Source organism: Eublepharis macularius, chromosome 1 (genome assembly GCF_028583425.1).
Source record: "Eublepharis macularius isolate TG4126 chromosome 1, MPM_Emac_v1.0, whole genome shotgun sequence".
Lineage (NCBI taxonomy): Eukaryota > Metazoa > Chordata > Lepidosauria > Squamata > Eublepharidae > Eublepharis > Eublepharis macularius.
Window position 1 is genome coordinate 90,334,516 of NC_072790.1, and position 24,727 is coordinate 90,359,242.

A 24,727-nucleotide genomic window follows, 5' to 3' on the forward strand; every position below is an offset into this window, starting at 1 on the left:
ATCGGATGATTTGTTATCCAATTGCAGTGATCTCGTGTGTGGGGGGGGGGGAGTAACCCACCTTGCGTCTCAGTGAGAAAGGTGGACCTATACATGAAATACATAAAATATCCATCCTTTTGGCGCATTTCCATACATAGCCCCTTTGTAATGGATATGGAAACGCGATTAGTCAGACCAATCTTTGTATATTAAGATGATTTTTGTGGATTTCCACTCCCCCCCCCACAACACACAGATGTGTCATCTCCTGAATGGGCTTCCTCCTCCTCAAATCTTTGTAGGCAACACTTGATAGATTTTGCTCATCCCTGTCTGCCTAGTTATCTCTGACCCTTGTCTCCATGTTTTATTATTTATTTCTAGTCCACCTTTCTCACTGAGACTCAAGGTGGATTACAGTGTGAGTCAGTACAGTCAATTTCTAAGATACTTTAATAAACAGTATAATTGGGTACGGAAATCCAAATCAACGTTAGAAATATGCATTAATTACTGATCACTCAGCAAGGCCTTCCACAGCTGTTCCCACAAACTTGCTGAGCAGGGTGTAAAGTCTAATAAAAATGAGAAAAGTGTGTGACACTTTCAAGACTGCATTCTAGCAAACTGATCAGATACTAGTCCACAAAAGTTACATTAGAATACAAATGTCATTAGTCTTTAAGGTGACAAGACTTTCTGCAACACAGCTACTGCCTTGGCGATATGCCACCTATTTTCTGCAAACTCAAATGCTCTTATTTAGAACAATTCCTGTCATTTAAACAAAGTGTAAATACTCACATATAAGGTTATGTTGATTTCCACCAATTCCCCCCCCAGTACTTGGGAGAACCATCAAAATAGGTGCTGATAGTACCAGTGCGTGCCATCACACAAAAAAAGCTCTGTCTAGAACATCTTCTCTGTCCACATTAGTGGCATCATGAAATTCAGAGCCATTCTTTTCACATTAGTCCCCACTGCACATACAGTACAACACACTCTTATTGAGCCACTGATGGGGAAAACCCTGAAACAGGACATGTTATACTTAACATTATTACTTATTAAGATAAACTATTTTTTAAAAAGTGGGTTAATTCATGTTTCACAGAACTCATCCTCAGGCCTTTTTAAAAGGAGGGGTGAGAAAAATGTATTTCTGGTATAGAACATGGTGGAAACACATCCTTGTTTCTGTACAAAATTGATCTACGTATTGCATACTACCAGTAATCAGTTGAATTATGCTATTGTAGTTTAGGATTGTGCCTGGCTTTGGAATACGATACTTTGGCAACAAAAATGTCAGGATTAAAGGCAAAATTGATTTTATTTGATGTGTTTATCAATTCACACCCCTCCCTTCCTATTATTGCTCTTTTGTAAGTAAACTATCACTAGTTGAACATTAGGGGAGAAAGGCGGAAACTCTTGAAACCAAACTCATGTCCTGTTCATACTCCTAATGTGTGGCATGAAGCTTACTTTATTACCCGTTCCACAGCAAATTTCATTCAAATACCTCTTCCCTCAGGCCATTAATAGAACGTTTAATTCTACATTCATGGATGCTCTGAGCTCTACAAGTAGCATGTGCAATGTGTTAACTCCTTAAATGGGGTTATCACAAAAGTGAAGTTTAAAGTTCTTGGAACATTCCTAATCCATGAAATATCTGAAATTGTGACAGGAAACTAAATTTCTTTCTTAGCTCTCTAGTTCATAAGGAAGAAAAATCCTAATCTTGTATTTTGATTCTCTGCTGTTTTCTTCTGCTTGACTTTTGTCATGGTTTACTAAAACGACAATCCTATGCACACTGGGAGCAGTCTCAGCTTTGTTTCAAATTTCTGCAATTCTAGTCTTAAACATGGCTTATTAGATTATCTTCCTATTGATTTCATTGATGTACATTATGTAATATACCTTTAGTCTCAGTGAGAAAGGCAGACAAATTGAGAAATAAAGGAGACAAGGATAACATCTTTCAGGACAAAGGCAATGGTTCAGCAGGGGATGTAGCGCTCACACAGTCATATGCTTAACATACTCAACTGGAACTGGTTTTTGGAAGAAAAATTCCACCCCATTCTCTGAAGTTTGAACATGAGAATAAAGCATATTTTCTACACTTCACAGGGGTTTTTTTTTTACTCAACTCATTCTTTTAAAAATGTAGGCAGTGTCCTTATATAATTACATACTAAACTAAAGAAATGAAGGTCTGGTGTACTGACATAGGTAAAGACTTGACCATTTTAAGTGTGGGCTGCTTTGAGACAAGTTACCTTTTCTATTCAACATACACTAATACCAACGATCTTATAAAACAAAATTTTAATGGATGTAAATGTCAACAGTTTGATTAGAATGGGACCACTGTTCTTTTTGTGATGCAAGTGCCGAATGTACTATTAAACAAAACCTATGAATCTCTTAAAGATAGAAAAGTATGCTCTGTTTATTGGCATACAGTTGTTACCCAGATCAGTGCACTTGTGTGAAAGTAAATGTCCACAGATACAGGAAGTGACAAAGCTGGCTGGTAGACTATATATAAAAAAACTTTCATGCACAATCTTATTTATTGAACAGTTTTTCTTTAAAAAATCCCAGATTTGTATTAATGCAGTAGATTATGGAAAGCTGTATTCCTCAGTAGTTAATTTTAAACAAATGGAAAAAGCTCTTAACACTTGAATCCCAAGCATTTTCATTTCTGAGGCCATTCTTCTAAGATCCTCACTTCCCTAAAAACTGGTGTTTCAAAGTTTGTTGTTTAATTAGAGTTCATTTTTTCCTCTGATAGAACATTTAAGAGAAAAGGAATAAAATGCTAGGGTACAAAATTCCATTATGGAGCTCTTTCCTAAGAAGGCTTACTCAGAAGGAATTCAAATTAATGAGTATCACTTTCTGTTAAGTGTGTATAGGATTGCACAGCCTTAGGTACCATTTTTTAGCCTAAGGGAAAATGCTATGTTTAGTGTGTATAATTTATATTTAAACAAAGCCTTCCAACAAAACATCTCAAGTGTCATTTTGAAATTTCTTGTATAAGAAGGCACAACATATGGGTATACCTGTTTGGAAGGGTTATGTTGCAAGTATGTTTGCAAGTCCTGGTTTTCATGAGTTCACTTTCTTTTTGCCTATCAGCTATCCCTATCCAAGTTAATGTGTTTTTAAAGCAGACTTTTAAAATGTAATTCTAAAATAAGAATTAGAAGACCTAGTTATTACATTTGTGTATCACAAAGGTAATTTAATATCTAAAGTTAGAGCAGCATTAAAATGAACTCAGCCGAAATAAATTCTAGTTTTTCTAGCATTATGAACCCTCCAATCTGTGCTTCTGAACACGAATGTAGATATTGAGGAATAGAGTTCCAAAGCTACAAACTCACATTACACATGTTTGGTTACGTGCACTTCATTGCTAATTGTGCTTGGCTAGGTATGTTTTACATTAAGAATTATCCACATTTTAATTACACACAGTATATGATGTTTCAAGAGATTACAAATCCCTACCAATTATTCTCAACAATTCCTATGCCCAGAGACTGACTTTAAGTTATCCACGGATGAAACTTAAAACACTGTTAAAAGTCACAAGCACTATTATTTTACAAAACAAAAATGCCTTGTAAAAATTATGTTAATTTAAAATAAATTAAAATACAAGAATTTAAACAAAAATGAACTAAAGAATTTTATTGACATCACAATACATTCAATAGCAATTAAGAACATTACAGCTGAAAGAGAATGGCATGTTTTATATTCTTAGTAAGCACTACCTTTTTGAAAAATGTAAAGTACAAAGAAATCCTAGCAAGTACTTAACTCTGAGCAGCATTTCCAAAAAATACAGCTATTTACAGATTTTGTTTTTTAAAAAAAGAGGTTCAGCTTTCACCTACATAGCCACAATTGTGCCTCTATAATGAGACAAGCCCTTAAAAACTCATGGAATTTTAAAATTTATCACTAGTGCCATATCATTCCTCAGCGCTTACGACGAGGAGGAGTCACTGATCTGAAAAATAGAGAGAAAGGGGGAAAATTAAAAAGAAACACCACCATCAAAATTACACACACACACTTCAGGCTTAATAAGTAACTTTTCTTCTTTTAAGAAAAATGCAATATAAAATGCCCCCACCCAAATAATTTAAAGAGGTTAGCTTAATTTGTAAAAATATATATGTTGCAGGCATGATGATGACTAGAAATATAAATAAATACATAAATCAAACAAGAAACTTAAAATAATACTACCTTGATCGTGATTTAGACTTGTGTTTGCGGCTTGCCTTCTTACCAGACCTTTGAGATTTCTCCACAGACCGTGACCGACTATGCTTCGATTTCTTAGGCTTCTTTTCTTTGACGCTGCCTGGTGACTCAGAACTGCTTCTTGTGCTAGACTCTGAACCAGAATGCTTTTTGCTATCTTTGGTAGAACTTCTCTTGCTTTCCTGCCTAGAATCATGCCTTACAATTTTTGCAGACACTGCATCACTGCGGGAGAGAGTTCTTTCACTATCTCTTTTCCTCTTTAATCTCTCATCATGATTGCCACTTTTACTGTCTCTTTCTTCTTTTCTCGGTTTTTCTTTGCGCTTCTCCTGCTCCCTCTCCTTCTCCCTGTTCTTTTTCTTATCTTTTTCTATGCTTCTGCTGCGCTCCTTTTTCCTTTCCTGAACTTTCATATCATGGCTGTGTTTGTGTCTGTTTCCACTGACACTTCTACTCTGGTCCTCACTTTTACGTCTATCTCTACTTCCACTGCGAGTAGAATGGCTAGCCAGTCTATCTCTTGAGTGACTATTGCTTCTACGCCTCTCCCAGTTCCTGTCATGGGAAGGACTACGATTTCGTCTCCTCTCTCCTCTCTCTACACTCCTATGCCTACTAGATCTTCGCCTTTCTCTTACCTTGCCCCTACTCCTGCTCCTTTCTCTCCTGTTTCTGTGCGAATAGCTCCTGCTTCTACTGCGCCTAACCTTATGTGAAAGTGATCTGCTGCGACTACGTCTCTTTTTTCTTTTGGGGGATGAAGAATGTGAAGAGCTGCGGCTGCTGCCTGAGCTACTGCTATAGGATGAACTGGATGCTGTGCTGCTGCTGCTACTGCTACTGCTACTTCTGCTATTGGCACTTGAGCTACCACTGCTTGAACTTTTGGACCTACTCCTTCCTGGTCTCTCTTTCTCTTTAACCTCTTTTTTGGGTTCAACATCTGGCGTTGTTTCTTTTGGAGACTTTTTCTTTTCACTAAACACCTCTTCTTCCTCCTCTTGCTTCACTTCCTCTGGAGGCAAATTGCTGCTTTGCTCTTTACTGGCAAGTTCACTCATCTCTTTTGCCATTTTCTCATTCTGAAGTTTTTCTTCTACAAATATACAAATTTTAAAAATCACAAATATTAAATCAAGTAGGCCTGCATATCCAGGAAATCTGCAAGCATTATACAGCACTTAAGCCAATAAGATAATTGGTAGTCTTTGTATATAGGGACTGTAGCATTTACTTCTATGTACTAACTGTTGCTGTAAGTATAATGAGCCAACTGGGTAGCTTCTGTGTTTAATATGTCAGGCTTAGAATTGCTTATTCTCTGTTTCAGCATTTCTTTAACTCTGTATTGGATTTCTGCTGGTTTTAAATCTCTGCAAATTTGCATTTATATACCTATTACATTGTTTATTGAAATAGTTCACTTGTTACTTGGAGGTCTGTGAGGTTTACTTCTAATAATTACAACAACTGTGCTTATATACCGTTCTTTTAGACAGATTAGTGCCCCACTCAGAGCAGTGAACAAAGCCAGAGTTATCGTTATCCCCACCCTACAGCTGGGGAGCTGATGCTTAGAGCAGGGCTGTCAGCTGAGCTCATGTCAGTAGTGGGATTCGAACCAGCAGAGTGCTGATTCATATTCCAACCACTCCTGAGTAAAAACTCATTACATCATGATGATGCTAATAAAGAAGATCTATTTCAACAAGTGACTGAGGTAAGTGTATTAGCAATGGATCCTAATAAGAATTTTTAGTAAAAAAAATTGTGTAACTGTGTAATTGTGTAACTGTAAAACTGTGTAATTACACAATTGTGTAATGTGTAACTGTGTAATTACACAATTGTGTAATTGTGTAACTGAATGCTTCATAAATGTCCACAATTAAAGCAAACAATGTTCTACATCTGCCTGAATCTGAACCAAACAGTCCTACCTTCTAACTGTTTCTCTAACAGTAGTTGCTGTTCTCTCTCCTTCCTCCAAAACGCTTCCTGTTTTTGCCTGATTCTGTGTCGCAGTTCCTCATCGTCAGTATCGGATGATTCAGAGCCTCTGTCGCTTCTTTCATCATCACTGTCTCCTGATCCATAACCACCCAGTCCACCTGCGTGCATAAAGCCTAGTCTATCACGAGGAAAGATTAATCCTGGTTCTTAATACTTCTGCAGGGCAAAGATGAAAGTATTGCCCTTCTTTCACTTCTTCACTGAAGAAGCCATTTATTCTGGAGGAAGTGCCAATGCTGGTTGACTGGAGTGTTCAAGGCCCACACATTTGAACTGTCGTTCAGTATCTGGTTTTACTTCTTCTGGATTAGCTTGCATGTTTTCCAGCAAGCAATTGCTACAATTACATATTTTCCTATACATATATGGGTAAAAAAAGCTCCTTGCAGAGCCATTTCGAGTGCTTACTATATATCCACAATAGCCTATATGCAGCAGTGCAGTGCCTAAGTCTCTAAGTCATCTACAAAGATTTCAGCCAGCTTCAATATCTAGGGTTTAAAGTCCCAAATGCCAATCAATTCTCTTGTTCAGAAAAGACTGTACATTAAAAGGTACAGATATGGAATAGGAATGGACTTCTCTTCCCCCAAAAGACAGATCTGAAAAAAGTAACAGACCAGTAGAAAGTAATCTTGAACATCTGATACAGAAGCATTTTTACTTTCTTTTCCAGGTTCTCTTACTCTTTATATTACTTTACAAAACACATTTAATTTAACACAAATGAGTTCATCCCCAGTGGTCAAAATATTTATTTAGTATAATAAAATTAAACACAATTGTACTGCAATTACACAGACATGTTAACAACACAGTTTAAAATATTACATGTCCAAATCCAATTCTGAATTTCACATCCAGCATGCCTGCACTATTGCGTTATGTGCTGGCTATGGGAACTAAAAATACATGTGTGATGTGATGTAATTTTTTAAAAAGTCAAAATGGTATATGGCCATAAAGTAGGACAGCTGAATTCAAACCTAGAAAAATAATCTCTTAAAAGGCATATTTTTGTTTCTACAAAACCTACTGCGCCCCCCCCCCCCCCAAAAGCAAGTTTACTTCAGAGGGCAGAGATGCAATATGCTTACAGAAGGAAGAATGCTACTGCACAATTTCCCAACTTTCAAAAACTATGTTTTCCCTCTCTAAGATACACAGAAATATTATTACTGGCTCGCCCAGTGCATTCTGGGTGATTGTTAAGTTAGTTTCAATACACATTTAGAAATAACAAGGCAGAGCTATTTCCCCATTAAGCCCCTCTCAAAAATCAGGAACATACTTACCAAGGCCAGTGAGGGAAGCCAATGCACTGGACTGTGCCAGCTGTTTTGCAGGAGCTTTGTATCACATCAACAACAGGAACAACATGTTAACACAAATAGCCACGATTTCATAGTCATGAGAGTCTATGGTATTGTTAAATCTACTACTATTGCTGTTTTGTGGAGGAGAGAAAAAACATTAAAAACGTATCATCCATTGAAAACTCCAGTCACTTTCTGGCCCTGAATGTTCAGAAAATTAAACTGTGAATTAATAGAGGATAGCTTAAAAATCATTCTTTAGTTATAAGTTTCAAAGGTAAAATCATCTGCAGTCAACACAATATTGATTACATACAGCTAAATGAAATAAAGTTACCTGCTTTTGTTAATACAATAGCTGACTAACAATGAAAGCAAATTAATTTATTTAAGCTTGCCTTTTACTTAACAATATTTGAACTATATGTGCTATCAGAAAACCATTTAACACAAAAATACATTGCAATAATTTAAAATAAACTAATTATAAAGGGAAAATGAAGTAACTGAAGTTAATTCACAATACACTGCACAATGCACTGCACAGAACAACGGTACATGATTACTACTTCTGAGTTGATGCAAATCTTTCCCTTACATTCAGATCAATTTTAGGTACAGAAACTATGGATTTAAAATGTTGCAAGACATGCAAAAATATAAGGATATCTAATGAAAATAATAGAAAGCATAATCATACCTTTTATTGCTTTACGGTGGACATCTTTAGCCACATAATAAATTTCTTCATTTGTGACATCTAGGAGAATTTCTGTCAGCAGCATTTTTGTCAGCAACATCTGAACAATTTTAAATACAAAATAGTTCAAACTATTCCCAGCAAGGACAGTTTCCTTTACTCCATTAGATTAAAAAAAAAAAGTTTAATGGCTCTGTTTTGCCCATATCTATCTGAAACTACAGAAGCAAAACATCACATTTATAGTGTGTATGTCTGGGCACGCAACAATGAGGTGCAGGGAGCTACACTGAGTTGGGTAACACCAGCAGTCAGTCCCGGGGGGTGTTGGGGGTGGCAGTAGTTGTGACACTGTGGTTGCAGTGATGGGGAATCCCATTCTCTTCCTTTGCTCTCCCCCTCCAAAAGATCCTTCCCTGTTTCTTCTCCCCACACACACCTTTTCCCCAAGGATTCTTCCCCGTTTCTTTCTCCACCCTTTCCCAAGGATCCTTCCGTTTCTCCACACCTTTCTAAAGATTCTTCCTTCCACCTTCACAAAGACCCTTCCCCTTTGTTCCCTTTTCAAGCATCTTTCTCCTAGACAACCCCTCCAAAATAACCTTCCGTTTTGCCTCCTCACTTCCAAACACTCTTCGCTTTGCTTCCTCCCCTAATCCCAAAGGCCCTTCCCCTCTGTGTTCTCTACCTTTGAGCACCTGGGTCCAGGAGGCTCGAATAGACTTGCAGTTATGGCAGTCAGATCCTGGGATGCTTGGCTGGGCTGACAGCCACAGCACCCAGGTGCTGGGAGGCTTGGTTTGACTTGTACTTATGGCACCTGGGGCTGGGAGGCTTGCAGATGAGGTATCCAGGTCCTGGGAGGACTGGCCGGATTTCCAGCTGCAGCACCTAGGCTCAGTGCGGCTTGCCATTGGGGCACCAAGGACAGTTTGGTTGGGCTTGCTGCTGTGGTACTTGAGCCTAGGGTGGCTTGTTCGAGCTTGCTACTGTGGTGCTGGGCCCAGGAAGGCACACCACTGCGACTTCAGGGACAGCGCGACTGGGTTCAGCGCCATGGCGCTTGGGCTCAGGCAGAGATGAGGTCTGGTGGTATGAGTGGGACAAAGGACTGCACATGTACAGGGCACAGTAAGTGTTTGGGTGGGTTAACCCCCTCCCAATTTTTTGTACAAGGTTTTATATTTGTCTACAACCTTCAGTGATTCCCCAAGGCTGCAAAAGCTTATGTTGTTTTCTCAAGTGGCCCTGATCCATTAAGTATCTGTGTGGCGGGGGGGATCCTGGCTATTCATATATAGATGATTCCCGCATGAGAGTTCAATTGGCCTTACTAATTTAAACAATAGCCTATTAGTACATGTAAAATGCACTGAGCGGCAGTTATCAAAGCAGCCTGGATTTAAGAAAAATAGAGGTAAAAGACAGCCATTGTGCTTTTTAGAGAACTTCCACTATCAGATGTTTTGGCTGATTATACAGAGCATGGCTTTCTCAACAGCGGCAATTAATTAAAAGAATTCCCTTTTCAGAGAAGTTCACATTGCTGCATCTCTGTTGGCCTTTGGAGACCAAGGTACAAGTTGTTTTATTCCAGAAAGCATTCGGTATCTGGGAATGGCTTGCTGTTAGGCACACCTTAGCTATGCTGTTTTACTATTCGCATCTCTCAGCCTTGTAATTTGTTGTTTGTCAGGGTGAATACCAAATGCCCTAAAGCAAGGATCTGAGTGGCAACTAACACTGCTCTAGAAGTCAAGATGCCTGTGTAGCCAAACCCTAGCTGAATGTATAGCTCAAGATAATTGGGGCTAAATGCTGCAATGGCAAGCTCTATATATAGCTCTCCATTTCCGGCCTTAACAGCAACAAAAAATACTTCAAGCAGAATCAAGTCACAGAACTAACTGGACAGCTTGACTTGGAACCTAGCAATCTTTGCTTCTATTTGCTCTGGTTCTTGAATTCAATTTAATTATCCATATTAAATACCACTGCAAATATTCTATGTAGAATGCAACCTATAAATATCTTACACATAAATGTAGCTAACAAATTTGCCCCAAACTTAGCCATACCATCTGATACTCCTTTTCTTCCTCTGTCATTTCTGGTTCACTTTGCTCCTCTTGTGGAGCTGGAGAGGGACTTCTGCTGACTTTTCCACTGCTCGTAGCCTCTACATTATCAAGATCTTCATCTTCATCATCACTGTCCTATAAAAAACCCATGAAATTCTTCCAGTAAATAATCATATTCAGAAATGTTTGTATTTAAGCATTTTAGCAATTCAAATTGACAGAAATGTAGTAAAACATATTTCATTTTCTTGCATTAATTTCTAATTCCTCTATACCCATCACCTCTCGGGACCATGTTCAGAGAATTGCTTAGCAGCTGTTAAAGACATGGATAGCCATGGACTACCGACACTGGCCAATAGTAGTTCTCAAATTTCTCAGCAAACACACATCTATTATTAACTTGACACACATATTCTATATATAAAAATATAACTATTATGAAGCAACATTTCCACTTACAAATTTACTTTTCTGGGGTAACCGAGGTCCATCCTCTTCTCCTGGTTCCACATTTTCCTTCTTCTCTTTTTTAGACAGCTGAGAACGCTGCTGTTCCATCCTCTCTTTCTCCAGCTTCTTCTGCTTTTCTCGTTCCATCTTCTCAAGACCCTCACGAATCCAAGCAGGTAGTGTTCGGCGTTTAACAGCATCTTACCCATCACAAGGAAAGGTGGTTATCAGATGACTTATGACAAGTTATACACACTAAATTTTCAAAAGATTTAACAGGCACTGTACTTTTTAAATCCTACTTCTATACCAACACAGATGTTGGGGCAGTAATCTTGGGGGTAACAGCCAGTCTGTAGCTGAATTCATATAAAGTACACGGGTGGAAAGGGTCAAGCAGAACTCTTGCCCTGAAACTGTTCCATCCTGTCCCAGCTATTTTTTATTCCCTGTGGAGCTCCAAGACCAGAAGCAATCCCTACTAGGGAAAGATGGTAGGGCAAAGCACCAGGAAGAGACAAGTTCCAAAACCTCTCTTTCCCCCTCTTGCACTTTAAATTTCCCACACATTTTACATTCAGCACAATGCCACTTGCTGTTGTAAAAGTCAAGCAATTCTTTGAAATCTTGACACTGAGATTTTCATTAAATTGGGGTACGTGAGTACATGGAACACTGATGGCCTTGTGCAGCCCACAGGGCCTACTGGCAGCTTCTGAATCTGAAGCAGATCTGAAGCACCATCTGTAAACAACAATATGCCCTGTGCACCGAAATCATACATCGCGGCTCAAATCCAGGCTGAAGCCAGGATTTTACACAGGATATGTTTTCGCTCACTGTGATGGAACTGATTACAAGGACTGGCGCATCTAAAGGTAATCAAGTGAGTTTGGTAAATACGTACCAATTTGAGGAGGCTCCTGTTTCACAGGCAGTGTAATGGGTGAACGCTGTCGATCTCTGAATGCTGGTCTTTCTCTTCGGTTCTGAGGTGGTGCAGGAGGTGCTGGAGGCCCTGGAGGCCCCGGTGGTCCAGACTGCCAGTAAGGTTGATGAAACCCACCTTGGGGTGGACCAAAAGTAGCCCCATGCTGAAAGAGTAATGAAGTTCATTTTCTTTCAAATCAGCGTTATCATGCCATAACCATGGGTCTGTAGAAAGTACAGTAGAAAGAACCGAAATCCAAGCACACAGAAAATCCCTCACTTCTGTGCAATGGTTTGCATTTCCTACTGTGGAGTTCAAACCATACTTTTTGATTTGGAAGAAATAGCTTGACTCCAAAGTACAACTTTAAGCAGGCTCAACGGCTTGGCAATGCACAGTGGAATTTTTGGCTTGCCCTCTGAGTAGAAGATTCCGATGCCGTATCACTAACTGACTTGCTCTGTTTGAAAAGTGGTATTGGATCTGCCTTTTCAGAACCACAAATGCAAACTATCCTTTGAAGTTTGAGTTTAACAGCATGGTTCTTTGGATTCCAGCCTTTACTATTAATCATATCAAGTAATCAAGATATTTTTAACAATTTTAGTCTTTCCACTATGTAATTTGGATGGGCGAGAGTGTGAAAATAAGGCCTAGCCAACAGTCTTCCTATCCCCCTATCCCCCTTGCGTTGAGATCAAGCCTAAACAAGTTTATGAAATTGAATTTTCCCTATCAGTATGAAGCATTTGAAAGGATGTATAATGTAGAATATTTTATTCACTACGATGGTATTAGGTAAGAATCACAGCATATCTATGCTTTCAAAGGATTAGGATTGTCAACTGATCAATCATCTAGTTTACTTAATTAAACTTAGCTATTACCAAAACATCAATATAGGTGGCTTTTTAAAGATTAAAGGGTGCTGTTTTTCTAAACTGCAATTACATATAAAGAAAAGCTACTAGTCATTGTGAGAAATGAAATACCATCTAATTATTTTATTTCAACCCATTATGGGAATCTGATATAAAGGAATTTCTATTACTGTTAACACCCAAACAGATTTATCCAGATTTAAGAGATGTATCGTTTTCAGCAGGGTACTATCAACTTGGTTTTTATTGTCAGAAAACAAATAATTCCAGGTTCACCATCAAGGGAGAACTAGTTTTAGATACAAATTAGAAAGACAGGCCATCTTTTAAGTTTCTTTTTCATCTTGTATGACGTTTGGAAGAAGAAAGCACTATGTGCAACATGCATAGTTATGTAGCCATCAGACTCTCTCCAAGTAATTTAGAGGTATATTTTCAGCTACGATTAAAGCTTATCTGATTACTCGATCAGTTAGAAGGCTTGTAGTCTTTTTTAAAGTTAAATTTATAAAAAGGCCAGAGAAGAGATAACTTACAGATCTAACAATTCTGTTGAGAGATTTAAAATTTAAACAGGAAAGAAAAATAGAAAACCACATGAAGGCATCAGTCTTCTCCAGTTATGTTTATTGTTCACTAATCAGAAGAAATTGTTCAAAAATCTGTACTATTTACATCTCTGACAAATGTCAGACTCAATCCCTGTATAACACTAATATTCTGATAATAAGAACAACATTTCAGAAAAATTCAGGCATGTATAAATAACTATCCCGATATATACACAATTAACTCTTTGGATTGCACTTAACTGCTTCATTAAAAAAGCATGGCTATTGCACATACAGGGGTCCTTGCTGGATCCCTTCAATCTGCCTATGCAAAGGAAAATGTAGACCAGCACTGTCTTCTCCACTGCAGTAAATGGGAACACTTTTCCAGACATGGACGCCTCTTATCCAGCACAAATGTCTGAATTGGCATTACCAGCTGCAATTCTACAGTTACCAATTTCACAAAGGCTTAAACATGCATGTCTAGATTCAGGATTTTTGCAATGCATGATTCTCTATTTGAGACAAATAGTACCTTAAAGACCAACAAGATTTTTAGGGTATAAACTTTCAAAAGTATGATGATTCTCTATACATGCGGTACATAATTTGTTTCCAGACGTGAAATAGTGGATATAAAGTCTTTATTCATAGAAGCAAATCTGGGGATAGAAAAGATCTATAGATTATCTAAGCTATCTTCCTCAATAGGTAGTTCCTTCTCACAGTACATTTGCTCGTGTATGTAAGCATTTTGTCTTCACGGTTTTAATACTTTTGTCTGGTATACATAATGCATTGGAAGCCAGGGGACTATTTAATATTATACAAAAGTATAATCAGTTGAAACGGCTAAAAAAAATGGCTTAGTCTTACAATCAATCTATAAAGCATCCTCATGATGCATGCAGTTGGAAGAATGTCAAACTGTATTTGAGTGCAAACAACAGACTTCTGCTGTAGACTCTGCTGAAAACCGCCGTTAGAGGAACACTTCCATGGAAGGGACTCTGCACGTTTACAACATTTAAGCAACAAATATGTTTCACCTGATAGTCAAACTGGTTCACTGGCCCCATTGCAAAGTTATCAGGTGGCGGTCCCCCAAAGTTGTGATTGTTCTGGTTAAATATATGCCTGTTGTCAGGGGCAAATTCCCCACTGTCCTGACTGTTGCTGTCTTCAGATGGAGGTACAATATCCATTGGGCCCGGGGCTGGAGGAATCCATGGCTGATCTGGAGGTGGATGAGGGGGCTGATGGGGCATGTTCCATTCTGTTGTGGATTCAAACACAGTGTTAATAAATCATTTCAGGAGAGTTAAATTTTCTTCATTTCTTAATGTTGCCAAAATCAAGTATCTGTTTTTCAAACACAGGGTATGCATATAATAAAACCCAGAATTGCATTTCTCCCCCTAGCTAGACTATCATTTGTATTCCTTCTTGATCACAGAAAAGAGTTCAGTAGCACCTTGGTTAGTCTTATACTTTACTGTAGCATAAGCTTTCAAGAATCACAGTTTTCGTCAGATGCATCTGACGAAGAGAACTGTGATTCTCGAACACTTATGCTACAGTAAAGTTGGTTAGTCTTAAAAGTGCTACTGGACTCTTTTCTATTTTGCTACTACAGACTAACACGGCTAACCCCTCTGGATCTTCTTGATCATATCATATTGCCTAAATAGACCACAAAATTCAAGAGGGGCATCCACCTTTTTATATTGCATTATCAAACATCTATTAACTATGGACGTGGGAAGGAGGCATGATAAAACTATGGTGCAGAAGAATAGTGTTCCCAACTGTAGTTAGGTTATATATATATATTTTAAGGCTATCTTTCCCTTAGCATAATACCATGGCAACAAGCACTCAGAGAACCTGTTAAAAACTTCAGAGCTCTGAAAACCTAGTTTCCATATCTGCAGTATGGCTCAATTTGAACTGAAACACTGAAAGCCAACAGGACTGGCACCTTCTTGTCAGCACTACTTTCAAACATTGTTCCTGGAATTAGGAAGATGTGGGCACAGAAGTGTTAGACTCCAAAGCTGAAGCCTAAAGAAACACACCTGGTTGCCACATTCTGTTGAAGTTTGGATCTCCCTGGAAGTTACCATGGTTGTTTGGACCAGGTTCCATTCCTGTCATTTCCTGGCCATTTGGCATCATTCCTTGCTGTTCCACTACACCTTGTTGTCCTGATGCTTCTCGTTGAGCAATCCATGCTTGCGCTAATGCAGCCCAGTCAATCTGGCCTAGAATTAAGATCAGATAGCAGCGTATAGATTTTTAAGCTGGAATCAGGGAGAAGCATGTATGACATAAAGAGCATCTTACAAAAAGCATATTATTCACATATAAGAAGTAACTGAAAATGATTTTATTGTGTTTTTGATGTAATTTAAATATATTAACCAGATGGTATAGTATGATTATCTACTTTATTTTCATCTTTCATACAAATAAACTGCCATACTTGTAGATCCTATTCAGATGCACATCTTCGTAACGGGCATTATCCTAAATACTAATTAGATTAACACAATTTAACAAAACGGCCATTATCTATTCAGAACATTTTTATGCCACTTCTCCAGGTACCTTCCCAAGGAGTCATCCAAACTTAAAATAATAAAAAGCAAAACATTAAAAGATATTAATTAAAATATAAGAATTACAGTAAAGACATTAAACTAATTCCATTACACTTCTTTACCACTCCCCATTTGTTATATCTAACAAGCTGCACCTGTCAGCTATGTTTTGAAAGAATCTAACATATGCTGACACTAAAAGCAAAGGTTTCAATTCTATACCACTTAATTCAGTGGGACTTACTTTCAAGCAAAGAGTCATACCATCAGGCTGCACAAGTGTAATCCACCACACAGGAAACCCAGTCAGACCACACAGTGAAACCCCACTGAAACTTATCAGATTTGAGAAGCTTCTTTGTGAAGGATCACAACCCAAAAGAGCAATCTACATCCAATGGAAATCCAATGCAAAAATCCTTACTTATTTTAACATTACCCAGATTGCATTCTACCTCTCCTCCCCTCCCTAAAATTCTATTTTTAAAAGAAATGCTCACACTTAAGACAACCTAAATTAATAAGTCATAGAAGACTGATTACTGCAATGCTTGTTCTAGTAACCTATTAATGTTAATATGCATTTGTGTAGCACTTTGAGTGATCAAACTGCTGTACATAAAGAATATTAAAAAATGTTGTAGGTTGAGGTTAAAAGCAGATGTGAAGGCACTTCAGCAGAGGGAGGATTTTTTTAGCTGTCACACTGTTTCCCCAACTATTCACCACCTTTAACCTTCTCTTGTAGCGCTATTGTATCTTATAAACAAAGGAATGCATTAATAATGTAAAACTTCTCATGATCCAATAGCAAACAATGCCAAGATTTGCAAAACAGTGCATAAAGAATACTAGATTTTTGTCTGCTCATGTAGTAGGTTGTTTCAAAGGCTTCTGAACTAAAACAGTCTTCCAGTGCTCCTAAGCTGCTTTATTGAACAGCAGGGCTAAGGCAATGGGAAAGCATTTCTAGGTTTGTGTATACTTCATGCCACCAAAATGCTTGACATTCAAGACTCTACTTCCAAGACATTGAACAACTGGGTGCCTGAACAAGATGGAACATGCAGTTAGTCATGCCTACCTGCTAGATAGCAATGCTTCCCCTTTCTCTTTCCCATAAGTTCAGTATAGGTGCACTGGAATACAGATTTATTAATTCAGCAGTCACTAGGCTGTATTCCACATAGCATTTCTGCTGATGTAAGTATTTCTGTCAGTTGACCATGACTGTCTCACCTATCCCTCACCCATTATAGCTCAAAATGCCCCTTGAAATGCTGTAGTGGAGTACTTCAGGGGACATTTCAGGACAAAGTGGTAGGAGAGAGATAAAAAAGTTATGCTCTGCTAATGGAAATCTTTTCATCACAAGAAATGTTCTGTGGGATCCAAGCCAATAATGCTTGCTCTGAAGAAGGCCTTTGGCATTTTCTTCTATTGTGTTTGCAATCTAAGAGGCCACCTGAAAATACACTGTAGCAAAAGTATCATTGCTCTGAAATTTTTTTAAAATAATGATATAATAATCAGAATGATAGACTTCCAACCTGCCTGCTGGTAGGAACAAAAACAGCCAAACACTAAGAAGTATATTTGTCCAATTTCTGACTATTATTTTTAATTCATGACATGCAACCTTTTCGTAGCTCATGAAAGAACCTTTGTTCAAGGACTAAAATCCAGATCATTATGCTAGCTTTCCTGTTGAAAGCGTTCTTGCAGCTATTTACTTACTTGGATCTTGCTGGTGCTGAAATGACTGCATCCATTGCTGCTGGTTCAAAGGCCACTGTTGCCAAGGCTGCCCACCTTGATCCCACATCTTTAGTTCTTTATATATTCTATATTTGATCAAAAATAACATTTCATAGCTGAGTTGAGCTTCATGTGTTTTAACTCATTCAACTGCAGACAGCTGACATCTAGCCCATTCAAAAGAGGCAAAGCAGTAAAAGTTTTATTTTGAAATAAAATCATTAGCTACTCTAAAAGTTATTTCAAAAAACAGTAGTGTTTGTTTCCCCCTCATTCCAGGTAGAGTCAAGAAACAATAACATGTCAGTAAGATTTCATTTTATAGGCTTGCCATGAGGTGAGTTAAATGTCCCAAGTTTTTTTCCCCCAGAAGTATATACTGTCAGTGGCCTACTCAATTTTGATAAGGACAAAAAAAGGGAGAAAAACAACAACCCTGCAAACCAAAGGTAACCAAGGAGGTTGGAAGCCCAGAAAAAAACTAAATCGTGGAAAATAACTAAAAATAGAAATTAAAAACACCAATATAGTTTAATTAAAAATACATAAATTAAAAACATCATACAGTTCTACATTTAGTACATATATGTTCTACATTTAGTATGCATATGTAGAACCATATGTTTATACCAGTGTTTTTAATTCATATTTTTAGTTATTTTCCACATTTTAATTTTTTCTGGTCTTCCAACCACCTTGGTTGCCCCTAATCAATTCTGAGTCAAAGGACCAAAGCTACAATGCAGTCTCTGTATCTACAATGACTCTTTTGGCCGGGGGGGGGGGGGGAGGAACTAGGGAGAGGCAGAACACGGAGCAGCACATTTAGATAATATGACTACATGATACCTGAACACTGACAGTGGTCCAAGAACACTTTTTTAGTAAAGAACTCCTACACTGTCAGAGTACCCCCAAAAAGACAGCTGGAAGATTCACAAAAACATTAATGAGCGTTGTGTGAACAAGATGCAATACCCACCATCCAAGTTCTCATTAATAAATCAAACAAATTAAAATGAGCAACTAAAAGCAGATCCTTATTCATCTGCCTACCCATATTATAAGGCTGACACTTCCCAAAGATGCTCAAAAGTTAACAAATCTCAATAAGAGCTAAGAATGCTATCATTTGTTATTGATGGACAAAAGGACCTATCAAGAGCTACTGCAGCATGTTAACAGAAATTGTAATGAGACATACAATGTTATAACAAAAAAGGCAAAGCCTAACACATACTAGAATCTGTTACGTCTAGCTAAAAGAACCCACTGGTCACTCAGGGGTCATTCAGGGCTGCCTCATACAATAATTATTTAGTTGATTTATATCCCACCCTCCCCACAAGCAGGCTCAGGGCGGGTCACAACAATAAATAAAAATACAAGGTCAAAAATACTTTAAAAATAAGTCATAAATTACATCAACTAAGAGGTCTCACTGAGGCTGTAACAAAACTTACAGGATGCAGCCAGTAATGTGGGTCTATTGATCACATCCAGGGCGGCACAGAATGGCGCACAGGCAGGCAGGAGGGACAGACTGCCAACACCTCAGCCATAGGCCCAGCGGAACATCTGTCTTACAGGTCCGGTGAAACTGTAACAAATCCCATAGGGCCCAGATCTCCACTGGGAGACTGTTCCACCAGGCCAGAGCTAAAAAGCCCTGGCCCTGTTGAGGCGAGGCAAGGCAAATGGCCAGGGACCACTAGTAACTGCTTATCCAAAAAACGCAAGGCCTCTGGAGGCATATTGGGAGAAGCAGGTATGTTGGTCCCAGTCCCTAAAGGGCTTTAAATATTAGGACCAAAACCCAGATCCAGATCAGGAACTCAACTGGAAGCCAGTGAAGCTGACAGCAGCGGATGGATATGTGCCCTAAATGGTGTCCCCTTGAGGACATGAACCGCCACCCTCTGGACCAGTAAATATCCTTAAAACACTAGAGGACAAGGTTTGTCTCAGTTCAGAGACGGACTGCTAAAAAAATGTTTTGAAGCACCTGTTTGCTCATTCCTGGATATGGTCAAAAGACCATATGAATATTTTGGCAGAGCTTTGTCAATTTCTGAGATGATAGCTCTACTACTGTAAAGTGTGTGTGGCTCAACCTGAAAAGTCTTGATTCAAAATGAGACTATAAAAATTCAAATATTTTTTAAAAATGCCCAAAACTCTCTCCTGGAGAGAAACTAACAAACTATAACATGAAACTTCCTTCCAATTCTACCCATAGTCCTGTAAGCAAGACTACAGAAGGAAATTAACATTTCCATGTTCCAAACAATGACTGTAAATTGGATTTAAGAAACAGAGTTTAAGAAAAATGGTTCGCAGTGCTGCTCTGCAAACACTTCAGCAAGAGCTCAGAGATGGATTCTGCAGCAACTCTTATGATTCCACTTGTACAAGCATTTGAAAAAAACTGTACAAGGGGGAAAACATCTTTACATTTAGTATACTTTTCTTATGCATTCCTTTAACATGAAGTGTAGAACATGCCTTTCATGAGCAGAAAACAACCACCACAAATAGAAGGACCTTGGGGTCCAATCTTATATGCTTTTATATTTCAATTGAATGTATGGATCAGGACTATGCACAAGTGTATGTTAGATGTGCCAACTTGTCTATCACAGCCCCAGCCTGAACACATACCAAAAACACTGCAAAACATTCCTATTTAATTTTGGATGTCAAAACCAGCCCAAACAAATATGAGGTAATTTTAGTTTCCAAATATTTTAACCAGATCTTCTGTTTTCTAAAACTGTTGCTTCTTATCCTGAACCCCTAGGAAGGGGTAGTATACATGTTGAAAGCAAAGAAAGAACACAGATAATAGCTGGCACAAAGGTGTCTAGGTGTTTTTTTTAAACAATACTACAACATTTTCCAAGGCTTTCTGTACATCCTGAAAAATTGATCTGATATATAACAAAATAGCTGTCATGCAGTTCACAGAATGTTCAGCATAAAGATTTCACATTAAAAGAGGAAAAAAACATTCTGGGCAATTGAATTTAGGGTATAGAGGCACACTTTCAATCACTGTTCAATAGGGAAAATATTTATTTACATTGTACACATTATTATTATGTGTGCAATGTAAATAAACAAAAGAGGGCAGGAAGAGGTCCCTGCACTGAAGCAGTTTACAATCGAAAATATCTATTCCATGCATTTCAGAATATTTCAATTGATTTAAAAAAGTAGGATAGTTCACTTACAATCTTCATGCATTCTGTGCTTAAATACCATAGTTTTGTGCATCAGGAAGCCAATTTTCCATGTGATATTGTACTCAGCACACTGAGAACTGGCCCAAGGACTAAAACTGCGAGCTGTGTACTGCCATGTTCAAACTTCTCAGCTATGGACCCATTAGGTTACCCTGGAAGTATTCTCTTCCCTCTCCAAATGCAACACAGGTATAATACCAACCTATCTTTGAGTATTCTTAGTAAGGATTACTGAGATCATGTACATAAAATCCTTTGGACTTGAAATGTGCCAACCTGAAATACTATTAATTCAGTCAAGTCTCCTTTTTTGTACAGAATCAAGTACTGCTAAACTATAAGGCAAAATGTAGACAGCTTGACTTTTTAATGGCAAAGGTATGTAACTCTCCCACCCCCATCCTTTACTATAATCACTTTCTAGATATTTGCGAAAGCCTTGATGAGTGCTTGCTAACTTAGCAGCAAGCTCCGGCTATCAACTATGCTATTTTATTTCAGCAAGTGCATTTACACACATCCAAGAGTAAATCTCTAGAGATTGCAACTTTGAATATTTGATTACAAATTAGAAAATTAACTTTAAATCTTTGTATGTCAGCCAGAATATCGCTACTATGTCCATGTAACAATTTTATGGTTCGTGCACTCTCCCTCTTCTTATAGCAGGCAAAAGTTAAAAGTTATAGCAGTTGAAAATGGTTAAATTGATACAACTGGTGAGGGCCCATCTCCAATTACAATTGTCTCTCTTTCCCACTATCATTTCTTTTAAAGTCAAGAAAAAGCATCAAGTTCCTAGTTTGCTAGCTCAGATGAGGGCTAAAAGATGGGGCCAGTATCAAATGTTTAGGCAATAGTTGCCTTGAGTTTCTGCAGTTCTCCTTAAATGGAATACGCATCCATTCCATTAAATCGAGACTTGGATCCTATACCGTTGTTCCACAAGCTGTTGTGAAACCTATCCTCTGCTATGCAGGACACTATATCAAGTGGTAGGCACATCCACTTACGCAAGGCCAACGTTTTTTGAGGTGCCCCTAGTGCCCAGCACAAGAGGCATGCACTCTGCAGCATAGGACCATTCTTGCAACAAGCCAAGAGAACTGTACACAATGCAAAGGTATAGGATCTAAGCCATAGTCTTTAATTTTATTTTTTATGCCTGAACACTCTACTAAAGTTTGAGAAAGTGCAAAGGGATACCTTCAACATATTATTCCACTACACACTTGTTAGCAACAGGATGATGCAGGCCTGATATAATAAAAGAAATGCTGCTTGCCTCAAGAACAAACTCTTCAAATACAGAGATGAACTTTAGTCTCCCAAGCTACAAGCAACTTACATGTAGTTTGGAATAGCAAGGGTCTTCGCAAAGAGCAAACCTATTATATACCTCTTGTAAAAAATTATGAATCCAAGCTAATTATCAAGGAATTAAGTATGTATGTATGATGCCTTAACATCCTTAGAAAAGGTGTGAGGCACATTAGGTAGAATCTACTATGCAACATCAGAAGCCACATGCACCGCATACAACTGACTGAAAAGCTGCTAGCTGCCAGACAAAATTCAATCACCAATACAATCACGTCATCTCTGCACCAGCTTAAAAAGGGATAATTACAGATTGGCAATCCTCCCTCCCCAGCCTCACCTCAATACATCCCTATGAGTTATTCCAAGACTGAAAGATATTAAAAAGCAGGTTAGTGACACTGATAAACTGAGCATCACCCTTCACATAGTCAAAAACTCAAACACTGCTCCTCGATTACGGTTGCATTCCTGTACATGTTTACTTAGGAGTAAGATCTAGTAAACTCAGCTGGAAGCAGTTCTAAGTTAAGATGCATCGGATCAGTCTGCATAAGGATTTATATGAGTTACTGAAAAAGCCTGGCAACAAAGTTTTTGGGGTCATGAACATAAAAATCAGAGAATTTCTGCCATGTGTGAATACTACTATTTAACAGTAATGCAGCACTTTCAAATTCCAGTGTACTGCACATTAATTGCCTTCATGGAATCCTTACAACCTTGCCAGGCAGGTCAATAGAGCAGGTAGTAGAGGGGGGAGAAACTGAGAAAAAGTCGCTTGCTGAATTAAACTCGTGGCAGGGGCGAAAACTGAGGGTCTCAAGCACATGCTCTGAGCTGTTATAACTGAGACGGAATTCTGCTTCTATCGCATATCCAGCCATCTACCTGCAGCCCCACATCGGGGTACCCCTACTTACTTTAGCTCCTCCCCCCCCCCCAAAGTGCGCCAGCCCGAAGAGGTTTAGCCATCTGGACTGGGGCGCATGCGCAAAAGAGAGTAGTAACGGGCCCAATTTCAACCTGCTCCTCCGGTACCCGAAACGAGGGCGGCGGCGCATGCGCAAAATGGGCTTCGGGGGCTCTAAGGGGGAAAAGGGGTTTCTATTGCCGCTTAGATCTACGTGGTGAACGTGCGCCTAGTTCAAAGATCTCCAAAGCCCATCACCGGGGAGAAGGAAGAGGACTCGTCTTTCTGCGCACTCTAGCCGGGAACGCGGCGGCCGCTCCCCCCTCTCGCGCTGTGGCGCGCGCCGGGCGCTCAAGCGATGGAGCTGAGCCGTAATAAGGCAGCCTGCAGAGAGAAAGGAAGGTCGGCTCCGCAACCAGGCCCCGCTTCTTTCGGACCGCCGTTACTCACCCCCGCCCACTCCTTCCCCTCCGATCGGCGGCCCTGGCAGCTCTAGGGTTGCCTCCGTCTCCCCCGCTTTGCTTTTCGCGAACAAAACAAAATGGCGCCTGCTGGCATTCACCCGGAACAGCAATACACGTCACTCGCCACAGGCGGAGGCTCCTGCCCTTCCTAACCTGTCAGCCATTTTTGGTAAGGGCAGAGGAGCTGAGAGGTTACTCAAAGGGGGCCCAAAAACAGTCATCTGGCGACATGGCGAGAGCCTAAACATACAGGTCGCCTGAAATAAACAGTAGCAATTTTGAATTAAGGCATCTGCTCAACTTGCTCAACCCCTCGCCGGCCTGCTTTTGGAGTCAGTCTTCGCGATGGTAAGCAACGCCATCTTTGATGAGGGCTCCACTTGAATTTTTACTACGACGCCATTTTTAAGAAGGACGCGACGCCCTTATCTACTCTTTGCTTAAATGCCTCGACCTGAGCATGCGTTATTACGGTATGTGAGTTGATTTCCGGTACGCAAGTTTAGGAAGCTAGGAAAGTCGTGAGCCGTGGAAGTTCAGTAAGGCGTAAGAATTTTGTTTTTGAGGTCTCCTGTGAATAAGTAATATGTAATGTTCAGCAAGGTATGCAGTATGCTCCTTAACAAGTTTACTCAGAAGTCAGTAAGTTTCCAATGTCTCCTCCTCCTCCAACTTTGAACAAAGATTTGGGATTTCTCACTCATCGTAGGTGGTAATGGTCTTTTCAGTCACCTTTTACAGAAGTTTATGGCATAGATTGTTCCTTAGGCTGGAGGAAACATCCTGTGATGTTAGGGATCAGTCATACCAAAGTAAAAGTAATATATTATGGTCAAATTTGCATAGTATATTACCCCCGCTTCCCTGAATGCTCTCTATTTCCCACTGCCTACAGCTCCTCCCATCTGGTCCACAGGGATCCTCTATGAACTCCTATCCTCTGTGCTCCTTATAGAAACACAGAGCGGGAAGGAGTCTTAAGGGCCATCTAGAAGCTCCATCTAGTTCAGCTCCCTGCACAATGGAGGAAATTCACAGTTCTCTCCCATAGACTCTCTAAAATGGCAAGAATCACTACATGTCTCTTTCAGGAAGAGGTACTTAAATTGGAGGAAGTCTTCAGGCTTTGCTTAGCAGAGTAGAAAGATAAATGCTAGTATTTTCTGCTAACCTCTGTATGATCTTTCTAATTAGCTCTGCTT

At 39.1% G+C, this 24,727-nt stretch overlaps 1 protein-coding gene across 1 annotated transcript; it reads right to left on the bottom strand.

The window, feature by feature from the left end:
- Positions 1 to 3,678: 3,678 nt before the first annotated feature.
- On the bottom strand, positions 3,679 to 23,593 carry PNISR (PNN interacting serine and arginine rich protein). The gene is made up of 12 exons (XM_055002396.1): positions 23,512 to 23,593; positions 17,563 to 17,669; positions 15,301 to 15,486; positions 14,272 to 14,498; positions 11,764 to 11,950; positions 10,866 to 11,056; positions 10,401 to 10,538; positions 8,323 to 8,422; positions 7,602 to 7,655; positions 6,234 to 6,404; positions 4,273 to 5,389; positions 3,679 to 4,030 (listed from the first exon to the last, which is right to left on the bottom strand). The coding sequence occupies exons 2-12, from the start codon at positions 17,648 to 17,650 to the stop codon at positions 4,000 to 4,002; spliced, it is 2,490 nt and encodes an 829-aa protein (XP_054858371.1). The 5' UTR covers positions 17,651 to 17,669; positions 23,512 to 23,593; the 3' UTR covers positions 3,679 to 3,999.
- Positions 23,594 to 24,727: the final 1,134 nt, after the last annotated feature.